Genomic DNA, 15766 nt, shown 5'->3' on the forward strand with positions numbered 1-15766 from the left:
ACTGGGCTGGTCCTCGCCCTCCAGCAGGAAGACCCCGTGGGGTGGCTGCTGCCCCTGGGGTAGGGAGGCCCTGCAAGCAGCAGAGCCACCCGTCCCAATGCAGCAGCAGTAGGGTCTCTCCATCCTTCACTCTCCTCTTCATCCTCAGGGCTGCAAAATCCAGGTTTTCCAAGGCTCCTTGAAAGCTGTGAGCTGGTCCTGGGGAAAGCTGTAGCTCTGAGATGGGTGTCCTGGACTGGTTCACCAGTGAGCTTACCCATGGCCTACTGTAGGATTTTGTTCTTCATCATAGGGGTCTCCCATCATGCCATCTGCTGTGACTCCATCCCTGTCCCAGGATTTGGACCCTTTCTTTTAATGTCAGGATATTGTTCCCATTGCACATGATAGCAGCCAGGCAACACAATCTGGAAATCCTGCAGGCAGCTCTGTGAGTGCTAGGGATCCTTTGGAGGCCTCCAGGCATGACCTTGCCAATCTAAACAAAGATGGTTGTTTTATCTGGATTTTTAAATGTTTAATTAAAAGGTGGTTCAACAATACACTACTGTTTTTTGAGTTGGAAGTACACATGAAGTAGATAGCAAGCATCTGTAGATGTATTTCCACTGAAAGGCAAACTATTATTCTTATAGTCAGCATGTAGGTGTGCCTGCCATAGCTTTCTAAAACAGTGAATGACTAACCTTTTCCAGGAGTTCAGTTTTTCTAACCTTTCCGTGAGTTTTTATTTTTTAAGAGATAGAGACTTACAGTGCTTATTTCCCAAACGATCACAAGGCTTATGATACCACTGCTCAAGTCTCAAACATTACTAATATAATCCTGTGCTTATAAACTGCCACCAAGACACCCATAACATGGGAGTCTGGCAAGTAGGCTCCCATTGCACAACACTGATTAATGCTCCACAAAATGGATATGCGGAACATTTGCTATAAAACCTAAAACCACACCCATTCTGTCTGAAAAAGAGACAAAAGAACAGCAAAAAAGAAGGATACAGTTGGAGGTCTGAGCTGTCTGGGGTCTCTGCAGTAAACACTGCCTGCTGCAGAGAGCCACTCATAAATGTCAGTGCTGATTTTCCAGACCAGTTCTTCAGCTGGTGTTGCAAAAAAATGGAGTCACGCCATTAGGCACCAGATGTAGTTTTGGGGCCCAGGGTACAGTGTGGGAAGCCTCTAAATCTAGAACAGAAAGAAAACATTCTGCCCTTTGTAAACAGCCAGGACAGACTGCAATGACAAATTAACAAGCTACCATACACTCCATTCTAAAGTGAGGAATAATGGAAGTTATTCATTATTCACTTTATTTACTAATAATGATACAGTATGTATTAATAGCAAGGGAGCATGGTAATTCAACATATGATTCAGTATGAAAATACATCTCAGGCTGAGATTATGCCGCATAATCTGACGGCAACAAAAGATAATTTCTGGGTGTCAGTATTCTTCCTTAGAGGCCTCCTTTAGACTTCATTTTCAATCTTGGCCATGAAGCTGTCAAAGAATGGGGCATGGTTTCAATCTCTGGGCAAAAGAAGCTCAGGACTAGAATGGCAAGGCACTGTTAAAGAAGGGCTGCAGGTATTTTAGCAGAACTGTCTGGAAAAGAAGATACAAAGCACCTGTCCGCTTTGAACTTAGGCTAAACATTGCTATTTGGTTCTACATTTTCATGATTGCCAGATTTCACAAAACAAAATTTTAAAACAAAATGCCTATTATATTTTAACATGGTGAGTAGGAGATCCAATAGGTGTGTCAAGCACTAAAAATGCAAATGCAAATGCAAACTACAGTGTCAATCTGAATTGCCATGCTAGGCCAAGCTTATTTTATTGCATACATTCTGCATTCTAAGTACTAATATGTTCATAATGTAAACATTAAGCATACAGAGTTAAAATTCAAGGCCACAATATTTTTGATTGTCCCTTTTTTGTGTCTTTGGTTGGCCGAGATCAACTCGTAGTGTATAAATGCATAAGTTATATAATAATTATATAAAAAGGAAAAAATAACATTGACTTGTATACTTCATTCTGACAAACGCACAGCGTTCGCGACTCGATAAAGAAAAACTGGCGCCCGCCTAACAAAAATACTTAGATGATTTCTGATTTTGGCAGTCAGGAGTTGTCTCTTGATTTAACCAATAGAAAACAAACTCCCTTAATAATGATGAGGTTCTAACGGGTAACTTTTAAATATCAAACACAATTCCAGTTTTACTTTTTTTTTTTTTTAAAAGAGATGCATATTCTGATTTCTGAATTCTTCTGCTTTTCCCTTTTTCCACTTTTTTTTATTACTATAAAATCAAGTCTGTTCCTCCTGTAATACTGGGAATGGTATGATACTGAGCAATATGGTTCACAAGTCCAAACAAGTGTTTCTTCATAGTCCCAATGCTACTAAGTTTTCAGTCTTTTCAGTCTCTACTGGTAAAGAAGTTTCTTTTCTCCCATTCTCACCACATTTGTCCTCCTCTTTCTCCTTTCTGCTTCCTCTGTCAGGTGCAGGCCTCTGATCTACAATCATACACTTGCCCTTCAGCACATTCTCATTTCCAATGTTTGGCTCAGGGTTCCTGTAATACTGTCAAGGAATCTTAAAGTTTGGGTTGTCTTCACAGTTTGAGTAGCTGATAACACTCTGATGAATGGAATGCATTTGATTTTAACCAAAACAATGCTGTTATATTCCAAATCAGCTTCCACACTAAACCAGTCTCTTTTGTTGATATGTTTTGATTTTTTAAATACAGGTAGGTGTTTGGTTTTTTTTTTTTCTTTCCCTTCTTCCCCCCTCTTTTGTAATGATTCATATATTGTATGTTAGGTCACTATAGACTTATCCTTATATTGCTGTAGTATAGTCCCGGTTTTGCACTAGCAAGACATCAAACTTTACACGTAAGCTTATCAACTTTTTAAGACCACTAGCTTTCATAGGCTTTCCTTATCATTTCATGCTTTTACCTACAATAGTCTATTGTTGTTTGGTCCACAGAGTCGATGCCCATATACATTACACTTTAGTATCTTAATACTTCTTGAATATCTCCTTTAAATCCCTACTACAAAGAGTCTTTTTGACATCTATTTTTAATGTGTTTTTTCCCAGCCAAACCTTCACTTGTCTCTTTAGGCACTTTTAATTTGTGTACTCCAATAGAGTTCATTGCAATTCATCAGGGACTGTATCCCAGCGAGAAGTGTCTGTCTTTGCTTTTTCTGGTGTTTCTTTTTTTCCCCACTTAGTAGTAGGTGCCAAGATGAGAAGGCATATGAGCAGCTGGCAGCCTGGTATTGGGGTAGATACCTCCAGTTGGTGAATTCCAGTATGGATTAGGGGCAGCGAAAAAGCTGGACGATGTTACAGGCAAAGCAGGGGGGTGGGGAGCTACAAAGTTCATCTTCTGAGGGTGCGCATGATAGGAGCTCATGTAGGGGAGGTCTGACGGGTATTTGTACATGGACGACTCTGGGGGGTGAGGCTGAAGAGCCTGAGCGATTCCGTGGAAGTCAAATTTGTAGGCATAGCGCTTGCCATGAACCTTAGTCATAATATTTTTATCATAGTAGTAGCGAAGCGCACGGCTGAGTTTGTCATAGTTCATGTTAGGTTTGCTTTTCCGCTCCCCCCAGCGTCGAGCCACTTCGTCGGGGTCGGTCATCTTGAACTCCCCGTTGGTGCCCTCCCAGGTGATGCAGTTGGAGTTGGAGCTGTCTGAGAGGAGCTCCAGCAGGAACTGCCATAGCTGTATCTGCCCACTCCCTGTGGGGGGAAACGAAATAGAAATGTCAGGACTAGTGACTAATAATGTTAAGACATCAATTCTTCCAGGCACTCGCATAGGACACTATTAGGAAATGTTGCAATGTCGGTTCCTACTTCTTACTCTTAACTAGTCCCCTTTCTCCCAGCCCCGTCTCATGAAATCCTAAAGAGCAGAGATAATTGTAATGTGTCATGTTTTCCCTCATCGAAGTGGCAGAATGCCATTACGTGGAGATTTCATAGTTACCTAATGTCATTCAGTGCAGACAATTGATGGGGAAATAATACAGCGCTCATTTAGGAAACTAATCTCTAAAGTTCAGGACAAACAGCTTTCACTTGCGTAACGTTTTGCTTGTTCTCACAGCATTATGTTGCAACTAAATGTTCTCTGCTATGGAATAAGCCTACACAAAATGGAGAAGTTTAGAGAAAGCTGGGCTCATGCCAAACCATATCATCCATTTGCAGCATTTGGGGAAATGCAGAACGGAAACTTATTAGCTTGCTGTTGCACTGCATACAACCATAGGGCAAAACATTTGCAAGAACGGTGAAAAGGTCCATAAAATACAGTCTTGTCATTGTTCTGTGTCAAATGAGTTTAAATGATTATTGAAGTTAAGACTTAAAATGTTGTTGGTTTTTTCTCCCTCCTCTGCCAATTTCATCTTAAAAAGAAAATAATTAGTCTGCTGTCAGCTTTGCAGAAGTGTGTTGCCCAGAGTTATAGGAACAAAATTTGACCATGTTAGGCAATTGAAAATAGATTTCAAAGGGCCTTGCCACTGATATTCATGTTAAAAGCTTAGCATTTCTTAAGAAAGCAGCACTGAAATGATGCAAAATACAGCTGAAGCAGCTTGCGAGGCAATCTGTTTCACAAGCACAATGTCAGCAGAATTTGCCAACCAGCTTGTATGTGCTAACTTCTAAGTACATCTCTGACCAGGAATCGGTTGGGTTTCTTTTTTTTTTCCAAACCAGATATGGGGGTATAATAAACAAGCTTTTCTTTAGAAAGCTTATAGTAGTGAATTAAAATATCAAGCTAGAGTAGCATCTGAAATCCATTAACAGTTTATACTTCAGTGCAACTGAAACCCATATTCATTTAAATTATATTTATCCAAACTGTCCTTAATGAATTTCTTCTGTTCCATTAACATGCATTAAGCAAACAAACAAACAAAAGAATCCATGGTATGAGCAAGGCATGCAAGTTTTAATACACGAAACATAACAAGAGGATTAGCCTTTGAAAATCAATAAACAGTTCAGCACTGGACAAAACACAAATTTTTGAATAAGCAATCCAACATATGTTCTAACATAAACACTTGCCTTCCAAATGTAATATATAATCCTATGAAAATAAATGGTTGCTGTCAATTTCCTTTTAATGAGAGAGTAATTCCACCAATTTATAAACACACAAAACATGTTAAAGCACAGGAATGATGGTGTGTAGGAATTCCATATCCAAATGTTAAAAAAGTATCCCAATCCAGACCATGTTAGTGTCTTCCACAGTAATGAAGGCTACCAAATGGACACTTGACAAATTGTAAAAGCCGGGGTTTACGAACAAATTAAAGGGAGGTAGGCCTCCACTTCTAGACAAGATCAGTGTCATCTGGAAACCCACCGCCTTAGGCCATTTGGAAAATCCTATTCTTAATACTTAATTGCTTTCCTATGCCATGCAAAACTCTTTAGAAAGTAAGATAATCTAGAACTGTGCTTGATGTCGCTTGGGATAAAGTGGAAGGAAATGGATCAGTATTTTGGCAATTTCATGCCTTGAAAAGCCATACAATGGTTGTAAGAAGAAACATTGTTACTGGGGGTTGAGGAGACCTCAATATGGAACAAGGAACACTGTGCCCTGTGGCTGTTAAAGCAGGGGAAATAGTAAGTGGCACATAAAATGTCTATCCATTGTGGCAGATTATGATGTTGATTATGGCGATGTATGGCCACAGTGTGTCCTGAGGACTCAGAGCAGCAACAGTGAAATCTGCACAGTTCACAATCAGTGTTATTAACTCACCGAGAAGGTTCCTCATCTTTAGCTGAAATATGCTACAAGCCCCTGTCACAATGCGCCTCCAATGAGTATCATGGGAAATAAGACACCTAGCTCATATGTAGACACCTACATTAAGATACATGAGTTTATGTGTCTTAATCTGTGACCTCAGTCCCACCCTTGTGTAATTTAGAAACCTAATCCTGCAACACATTGGGTATCATCAGCTCCCACTGAGTCATACTGAAGAGCGGTAAAATTGGTCACATCACCTTCCAGGTCTGGCCTTAAAGCTGAAGTGGGGACACTAGCAGTGAAGAGAAATCCTCCTAAATCAGCAAAATCCCTTCTCACCTGGATTTGCAAGTCGGCTGCTGGTTGGTCCAAGAATCTGATATGGATCTACAAAATTGTGAAAGAAAGATTTTAAATCATGTAACAATGATGTCAAATATTTCAGGTGTTATTTTTTAACCTTGTAAGGGGCAGTGTATACCACCTGACGGGACAGCAGGTCCAACACTGGGGAAAGCAGTTCCTTTCTCTGCATCACAATATTTGCGTGTTTTCCCTTAAAATTGGGTGTGCAAGTGAACAATTGCAAGGATACACATTTGCCTTTTGTACTGTATTAGTGTGCACAAGCATATGTTCAGGCACACTGTAAATTTTGCTCAGAAGTATTCTGATTCCTACTTAAATGAAGTACACATACATGTGGGCACCCTTTGGTACTATTGACCCTTGCAGCGTGCCAGGGCCCACAGGCACAGACAGGTAATGGGGTGAGAGTCGCCGCCGGCAAAGGACAGTGGCCTCTCTTCTTGTGAGGCCACATTTGTTTTCCCCGTGCCACTGCTAACTTCTTCTGTGCCAAAAGAGCCTCCAGAAGAGGGCTGAGAGTGCATGGCTGAACCCAGGCAATGTGGCTGGGTCTATTCTTCTTTGTCACTGGAGTCCAGTGAGGGATCCTCTGTATTAACCTTGCAACTCGGGTTTTCAGAAGAGCCTGCATCAGCCACACAATGCCTGTAGCATCTCAATGTTTTCCTCAAGGGATTCCCTCTGGACATGAAAACTTATTTAGGCCTGATTGAAGTACAACAGGAAAAAGGGAAGGCTGTGACAGAAGTACAAACGCAAAAGCGATGGGCTGCAAGCACAGTCCCTCGCCCCTTGCTGAATGACCCTGTTGCTGGGCTGCCTCATCTCCAGACAGCTGCTCTCAAATGGACGCCAGCTTTACAGCCAAGAAGATAATCAGGTTACATTTCTTATACATTTAAATAATCTGTGCAGCTCACACACAGCCCTTAAATGGTCCTAAGGACTTATATAAATCATTAGTATATTTCTTGAAAGATTCTCATCGTTGGAAGGCCAGATTAGATAAAATGCTATTTGGGAAAAAAACAGTATAATACTTCCCAGGCAGCATGCATATGAGTTAATGAGATATAGTCACGTGCACAGTCTTATTTAGCTATAACAAAAACCAGAATAATGATTTGAAATCCATGTGATAAAAACAGGCTCAGAGTCTTCTGAGCTAACAATATCCTCCAAATCTCTTTTATTTCCTATTTCTACCCTTTTGCTGTTAACAAAAGCCATAACGGATTCAGAATCTCCGCAGTGCTTTCTAGATACCTGTCCAAAGCACAGTCTAATTCACAATAAGGGATTAGGTCCTACCCCATGGATTAGCTGCTTTGAAAACACAAAATGCACCCATTTTGCAAAACCAGTAGTCTACAGACTCATAAACTTCTGCTTTCTCCTCAGTTTCCCAATAGACTAAGAACCCTCCTAATTTTCCTGTTTAATTTCAGGAGCCCAATTCAAATAGGTTTCTGTATGCTGTAATCCGTTTTCTTTTCTTTGCTCATGCACATTTCAACTGCTGTGGAGTATATGGTCTTTTGACATCCTTACCTTCCACCTTTGTACCTAAACTGTACATAGGTACTTTGTTTAACAGCTTTTTCACTCTGCAAGGTCATCACTGCCATTAAACATTACTAAAAATAATTTTCAATGGCCATGGGAGCCTTCATCTCAGATCCAGATATCGAGCCAACTCATACACATCTGGGGATTTTGTGGTCACCAGCTGGAGGTCTCATTAGTGGTTTGAATCAGATATTGCAATTTGCTTCTGGTTGGTAGGTGAGAGCTGTCCTTCTTATCATATTCAACAAACTCCATCACACCCAGGCATAATTCAAACAAAATGACACCCACCTAACTGAGGACGCTGGTCTTCTGTTTTGGGAACTGTTGAGGATGATGGCTGAGTAGCTGAAAATGAAAAAACCCATGTAGTTATTTTTCCAGTTTGGAAGATGGTCACCAAATCTGTGATAGATCACAGGCCTGGGACTCCTGCTGCTCACCACTCAATGATGGTCACAATAGGATTTAGCTTTATAAGACTACATGGTCATGGACCTGATGAAGCTTGAGTTCAAGGAAGGATGCGGCTGCCCCAATGACTCCACCCAGTATTGCCTATACACAGCTAACAGGCTTTCCAGCCAAGGCACAGGTAAAAGTCTTCCAGAGCTGAATGCTGAGGTAGCTCATATCAGTTCACTTCAGAGTCTACCCAGGTTGCACCAGATGTGCATTAGGCCCACAGGCTAGACATATGCAGATGTTTTTTACCTTTTGACTGAGGACTGGGGTGGGTGTGACTCGTCCATGCTGATCTCCTGGCTTGCTCATAAGGCAAATCTGGAAAGGAAAAATACACGGATTCATGCAGATATGGCATAAAGTGTTTATGTCCATAAGGGGCACATTTCTAGGGGACCCATTGGATTGGAAAAATTACTGAAATAGGAAGGATACTCCTTGTTGAAACCTTTATCGTCTTTATTGTCTTTAAAAATAACAGTATCACATTGCCCTCTGCATTGCTCTTTAGAGGTGCCTGTTCTTGTTAGATGTCTGAACTGCACTGAAATAGGTGGTACAAGCAGGCTACACAGTCCATCATTTCCAAAGGCTCAGAGTACTCCCTTTGGTCTCCTTCCTCAGCCCAGGACACTAAGGAATGAAACGTGCTGCACATCATGGACGATCTATGCTAGAGTCTGGCAGGAAAAGTCCCCAAAGAGGTCAGAGCTCAGATTAAGCATAAACTGTGTACCATTCCCTCCCAATCTCAGCATGTAACAGTATTTTAAGAAGATAGACTTTAGTTGATTTAATGTGCTATTCTTTGTTAGTCTGTTGCTGTCATCCCTTGAGATTGATCAAGCCTTGTAGGTTGAGTTTGAGAGTTCCCTTTTCTGCCACCTGGTCATAGGCAGAGATATGTGAGACAACAAAGTCTTGGTATTGTCTGTTGGAGATTCCTCTAAATCACTGTTGTATGTTTGTGTTTGCACCGGCTCTCATTGCCATCATGCACTTCATTGTGCTCTCCCTGTGATATTACTCCTCATGCTTGCAAGTGCTCTCTTCCTCAGATGCACCATCTGGTCTCACTCTCATCATTCAGAATCCATCCTTTTGGGATAATTGGTGGCTGTACTTTGCCAATCTCACTTGTTTCTCTTCTACTAGTCATTTCAAATTATTATTAATTCTTTTTCCTTCACTTTCCCTTCCACACTCCAGTATCCTCACAGATCTTTAGAAACATAACATGTGGAAACAGTACATAACACGTGGAAACAGTGAACATGCTTAAATATTAAACATATATATGTACACATATTATATTTCTTCCAAAAAGTGGATAGCTTTTTTCCTGCTTCATCTATTTAAATATTCCTTTCTGCTTCTTGGGAAAAGCTCTTTAACTTTATGTATCCAAATTTTCTTTCATTTACTCAGTACTTCTATTTCATTTAAATGCTTTAGCATATAAAAATGAAGAAACTAAAACGTAAAAGCTTTCTTCATAAAGTACATGTAATAAATTAAAATGTTTGGTTTACCCTTTGAAATTTTTTGCAGTTGCCAGTGCTTTTCTACAGCTGGCTTTAAAACATTAGCTAAAATTGCTGCCAAAATCAGAGACTTATGTAGCCTGCCCAGGATCTCAGGAGGGTAGCAGTACCCACCTGGTAGAACTAAGCTGGTGCAGATGATTTGATTCTTAACAGTGCTTATGCTTTATTTTAGAAATGATGTTTGGAAATTAAACCAGTTAGGAAGTAAAGAAACAGTCATAGACTGGCTCTGTGCAAAACAGATGTATCTCTGCCCATTTCCAAGCACTATGATCAGAAGTATCGAATGGAAATAAAGTGTAGTATGAAATTCACAACCAAATTGCCTTTAATTTATTTAGTCTGTTTGGCTTGAGGAGCAGACTGGCACTACCAGCACTGTTGTCTCCCAGAATCTTACACTTCAAAAACTTTGCTTTTGCTGAGATATGCAATTTATCTTTGTATTACATTTTAATAACTAGTGCCTTTTTATCCCTGGTTTCTTGAGAACTATTCCACAGCCTTGTCCTTCAGAAACTCAGAGAAAATAACCTGAATTGCACATGTGCTCATCTCTGAGCAGAATACTGGTGTGCAGGTGAATCATTGTAACATGCAGATGTCCTGACCAGGTTGAGATCAACACTGCAATTAATTGTAGTTAGAGACACCTCATGGCCTGAGGACTTTGTCATCTGGCAAAAAATTCAGAAGGACTCTGGTCATGTTTCCAGGGATTTCCAAGTTCTGTCTGTACAGAGGGGGAAAGGGCCCAGCCTGGGCTGCTTGCCTGTATCTTGTCCAGTCCTGCCTTGCCTGGCCAGATCTCTATGTCCATGGCAGCCTTGCCAGGGAGATTCTGGTGACATAGGAACCTATTTTTTCCCCCAGTTCTTCCATTCCCTGCCTAGAAAGACTACAGACAAATAGGGGAAAAGGTATGTGCTTGTCATTAGGCTGTGCAACTCCTCTCCTCTCCTCTCCTCTCCTCTCCTCTCCTCTCCTCTCCTCTCCTCTCCTCTCCTCTCCTCTCCTCTCCTCTCCTCTCCTCTCCTCTCCTCTCCTCTCCTCTCCTCTCCTCTCCTCTCCTCTCCTCTCCTCTCCTCTCCTCTCCTCTCCTCTCCTCTCCTCTCCTCTCCTCTCCTCTCCTCTCCTCTCCTCTCCTCTCCTCTCCTCTCCTCTCCTCTCCTCTCCCTTTATCTATTTATGGGTCTCCAAATTATTAGGCACCTGTACACTGAGAGGGCTGTGTGATGTTGTGTGCTTGTACTCAGTGGCACTTGCAGCCTTAAAATATATTTGCCACAAATTTAGTACTCTGAGAAAACTGTTTTGCCTTTTAACTCAACACATCATAAGATGGTTTTCTGACTACGCCCTCTCCATTAAAAGAAAAATCCAGTTATCAGCCTTTCTTGAAATAGTGCAAAATTCCAACTTCATTCTTAGTTCAGTATTGTGCCTTGATAAACATGTTGCTATCCTAGATAAGCAGATCTGTTCTTATTCGTGAGATATTAGTACAACATGTCCTTATCTTGGACAGATCTTTGATGGGAATGCTCCTGTTTGATGAGACATGTAGACAAACCCATATTAGGTCTTCCTGAGCTCCTGACAGCTTCATTGTATTACTTTCAGCTTCCTTAAACCTCTGTTTCTGTTTTAAAGGTGACTGAAGAAATACGCCTTTGTCATTGCAGTTCATTACAAGCTCTGCTCATTTCCTATTTTCTATTGTAGTGCCTTAACAATGGCAATGCTTAATTATTTTCTCCAGAATTGCATCCTAGGATTTGGCTAATTCCCATTTAACATTATTTACTCCCCCCCTCCTCATTTTTGACCTTTTTCATGTCATCAAGTGATTGTCCCCAGGGTCTGCTATTGCTCTCACATGAAGGGTGCTTTGTTATGGAAAAGCTGCTTTGCAGTCTAGTTGAAGTGTGACATTTAACTAAAAGGAAAGCTATGGAATAAGCCAATAAAATAGTTTATTGAGAGAAAACTGAATTTCTGCAAAAAAAATCTTTTATTCTTTCTGAATAAAAATTCTGACTTTAAAGATGTTTGTCAACTTTCAACTGTAAAAGATAAAATAAAATAATACTTTCAAAATCACATGATAGTTTGTTGTAGGAAATGTTTAGTTAGGGTACACCAGTTTACACAGAAGAATAGAGACACCCCATATTCAAACTACAACTCCCACAAGGAATTGTGTCAACACAGGAAGATGCTTTTAATGTTGACATAAAGCATTTTGTTTTGTAAGTGTCATTGTAAATGTGATTTGGATAGAAATGCTGAAATGAAGGACTTCACCATGTCTGATATGTGTATTTTAGAACTTTTTACTTCTGAGAAAACTAGTATTTTATTTTTCCATCACAAGTCAGGATGAAACAAATATTGAAATCATAGAATTTCTCATGAGATAAAAAAATATCCAGTTTTTTGTTCAAGTCCAGTGGAAACATACCCATAAAATAGTAGTCTTTCACAGCAGAATCATTCTAGCCTTTGCCTGAAATCCTCTCAATTGGCATGGTTATTTCCTGCAGGACACCCAGGCCCCTGTGGTCTTATGTTACATGTTCATTTTCATTGGAAACTACTGTGAGCTTCAGGCATCCAGTTTTACATTGCATAGTTGGTACCTGTTTCTATAGCTATGCTTTGTCTTCTCATCCATATTCATGTCCAGATTCCTCTGTGCCATTCAAAGCTCCTGGGTGCTACTATAACCCGTGACCATGAGGGCCACAGTCTGCTTTAATGTTTCATGACAATGTCTAACTTTTTTTTGAATATCCTTTCTTCTAATAGTGAGATTAAGCAGGTACTCTGTGACACTCTTTATTTTGATAATTATATCATGTTTCCTCATCCCCATTCCCTGTGTTCAACAATTTCAAACCTTTATATCTTTCAACATGCCCGAAAGATTTTCCATATTCCCATGGCTTACTCTAAGCTCTTTCTAATTCTGCAAATAGCCTTTTTGATAAGGGATGATTCACACAGCTTTCTGTACAAGGCCACACTGCTGATGTATTTAATGGCACAGTCAGATTTCCCATATGATCTTCCACTGTGTTTCTTCATTTGTTTACTTTTTCTTCACTTTGGCCAACAACTAGAGCAGTGGCTTTCATTGTGCCATAAATAAAGATGCCTATGTTAAATTCTTCTTTTATGAGTGAAGAGGGTTAATTTGAAATCGGTAAGATATGCAAATAACTTGTGTCTTATACTGCATTTACCAGCTTGTATTTTCAGCTGTTAAGGTATTGCCAGTTCGTTGATCTCTAATAAAGCTCTGGGCGCCTTTTGAGGAATCTCTGGTTTTAAGTAATAATAAAATCATATGCCATCGCTAAGTTTTATACCAAATTTTATTGTGTCCTTTTTCCAATTATTATTAACTATAGATCATGGCAGAGAATGTTAAAGCACCCATTACTTCAGCAGTCCATTATTTAGTCTTTGTAACGGATTAATTAGCTAGTTCTTCATCTGTTAAAATATTTTGTTTCTTATGATATGCTGATTTAACTTTCATTGTAAATAGTTGTGGGGCACTTTGGTAAATGTCTTATGAAAGCCAAATGCCAAATGTATGCATTGGATCAGTGTTTTCCTTTCTTTTCACTACAGTATTATTATAGACAAACAAATCTTGCTGAAGCGTTTGTTTTCCTAGAAGCTGAGCAGGGTGGATTTGATCATGTAATGGTATGGCAGCTGTTTCCCTATCTATCTTTTTTGATTATTAATTAACAAATCTGCAGACCTGCATAGATACATGTATACAAGTGTATATAAAATAGATACTTGTAGATACTCTCCTGGATTATACCCTAGAGCACTGATAAAAGATAGATAAAATATTTGCTATCCAAAAACCCCTCTGTTTTTAATGAGAGAAGGTATCTTTTCACAAGAGCTCCGTCAATTCAAGCGTACGTCCCTTCAGAACACTTGGATGTATGCCTCTGGCTCAGTAATGGATTTCCTTTAAATTTAGTCTTTTGCTGCAACTCCTCCTGATGTCTCACAGTACTTTGTGCTTATTACTGGAAAAGCAAGTGTCCTGATTAGGAATTTTTCCAGCATCTTTAGCGGTGAAGGGTGATGTAAAGAAAATTTTTAGCTTCATAGTAATGTCCTCATCTTCTTTAATTGTTCCCTTTAGCCTTTTTCAAACCAGCACACCCACAATATTTTCATGGGTTTCAAACTTCTGAGCAGTAAGAACTTTCTTATGTTTTGATTTTACTTATTTAGTTTCTTAAACTCACAATCAGATGTTGTGGGGTTTATTTGCCTCAAACATAAATAAAAAGTAGATATCAGGAGAAACATGTATCCTGCATTTTTAGAGTACTTTTTTCCCAATATACTTCAAATAGCATTATGAAAGAGGATATTCTTGCCTTATTTTACAGACAGAGAGCTGAAGTACATTGAAAAGTGAGTGTGCTGGGACAATGCAACAGAACCAGGGAATACAGCTCTGGTCTTCCGATTCTCTGGTGCTTTAAACACTAGATAGCATTGCTTCAAAGGCAGAGATATGTGGAAGAAACAGACATTAAACTGCTCTATTTAATCATCTCACTCTACACAGTGATATATGCACACACATATATATAAAATATATGTCTATAATATGTGTGTGTATTCAAAATATAGCCTAATATTTATGAAAAGAGAGTTGAAGGAGAAAAAGAACAAGATATTTCAAGAGATGAAATGAGTAAGATCATAGCATACAAAAGGTGGTCATTGTTCATACCTGGCCTGGTTGTAATTCTTTGTGTTGCTTCTGGATAAACTGATGTATTTGGAAAAATAAAAGTGGCACCTCCTAAAGAGAAAGAAGAAGACATAACACCTCAAGATTCATTTTCACAGTCCCTAGGTCCACTGATATTTTCCCTCTTGTAGTGTGTCTGAGTGAAGACTATGAATAACTATTTTCTATCTTAGGACTGTTATATATAAAAGTTAATTCCGATAGCCTTTGCATCTGTGTAAATCCATTCAAATTACTGGATAAAAGCCTGTGCAAAATCTGTGTTAAGAGAGGAGAGAGTCAAGTTCAGGAAATCCCTTCTACCTTCCCCACCATCACCTCCACCTGGGCAGGTGGTTTCATATCTTCTGAAATAAAACTTCTTTGCCTTCTCTTCATTACTGCATGCATTTCCCAAACAGGTTCATATCTTCAACAGAGACTATAGACCTTGGCTGAAGACTATTGTTGTCTGTGGGAATCTTCTCACAGACTTTGGTCAGCTTTGGGTCAGACCCTCAGAAATCTCATTCTCTTCACAGAGTAAAAAAATTAAAAATATTGAGCTTGATATAGAAAATGGTATCTCACTTATCTCAGGCATTGAAATTGCTCTAACTACATCAAGAGACTTATAATGACCATCTCTAGGAACATGAAAGGGGTCATAAGGATTTGTGCAATTACTGCTGACTTCAAGAAGAACTTGTTTCTGACTCTTTTGGGGTCCTTTGAAAATCCCACTCCAAAGTTCTTATGCCACCAGAACAACTAATTTTCCTTATGCTCATGATCAACATATTATTCACAGTCCCAATGACAGAAATGCAGACAATCTCATTTTGGTGAAATGAATTTCAAAATATCATTCTCAGTGCAAATATATAGAAAAAGATAACACATAGAACTACTGAACAACACTTGGATAACTGTATGTGGAAATTGCTTGGCAAATTAGAATCTGGAAAGCCAGAGATGGAAAAGACCATCAAGTCCGTCTATTTTTAAAAAGGGCTTAAGGCTTATTCCAAACTCCATCAAACTCAATGAAAAATTTTTTGTTGCTTTTGGTGGGGTTTGCAGCATGCCTACAGCCCACAGTAGGACTTTATGTCAACTGGCAAACATCTAATCTCAGGGAGAGATCTTCTAATCTAGTTAATTTTGCTAGGAAACTCGCTGCTATTTACCA

General features: G+C 39.5%; 1 protein-coding gene across 9 annotated transcripts in view; it reads right to left on the reverse strand.

Annotated features, from left to right (window-relative positions):
* Nucleotides 1-1818: 1818 nt before the first annotated feature.
* The window catches only part of ERG (ETS transcription factor ERG), a 148390-nt gene continuing 134442 nt past the window's right edge, over nt 1819-15766 (reverse strand). For 8 of the 9 annotated variants that reach the window (XM_087758698.1, XM_087758693.1, XM_087758692.1 and 5 more), the window contains 5 exons: nt 14575-14646; nt 8494-8562; nt 8071-8127; nt 6181-6228; nt 1819-3791 (listed from right to left, as the gene is read on the reverse strand). In XM_087758698.1, coding sequence (XP_087614824.1) covers nt 3271-3791; nt 6181-6228; nt 8071-8127; nt 8494-8562; nt 14575-14646 — 767 coding nt within the window. In that variant the 3' untranslated portion in view covers nt 1819-3270. The remainder of the gene's footprint in view (nt 3792-6180; nt 6229-8070; nt 8128-8493; nt 8563-14574; nt 14647-15766) is intronic. The other variant, XM_087758697.1, reaches the window with a different exon arrangement.

Source organism: Nipponia nippon, unplaced genomic scaffold, assembly GCF_047370975.1.
Source record: "Nipponia nippon isolate SJK-2023a ecotype South Korea unplaced genomic scaffold, ASM4737097v1 scaffold_2, whole genome shotgun sequence".
Taxonomy (NCBI): domain Eukaryota; kingdom Metazoa; phylum Chordata; class Aves; order Pelecaniformes; family Threskiornithidae; genus Nipponia; species Nipponia nippon.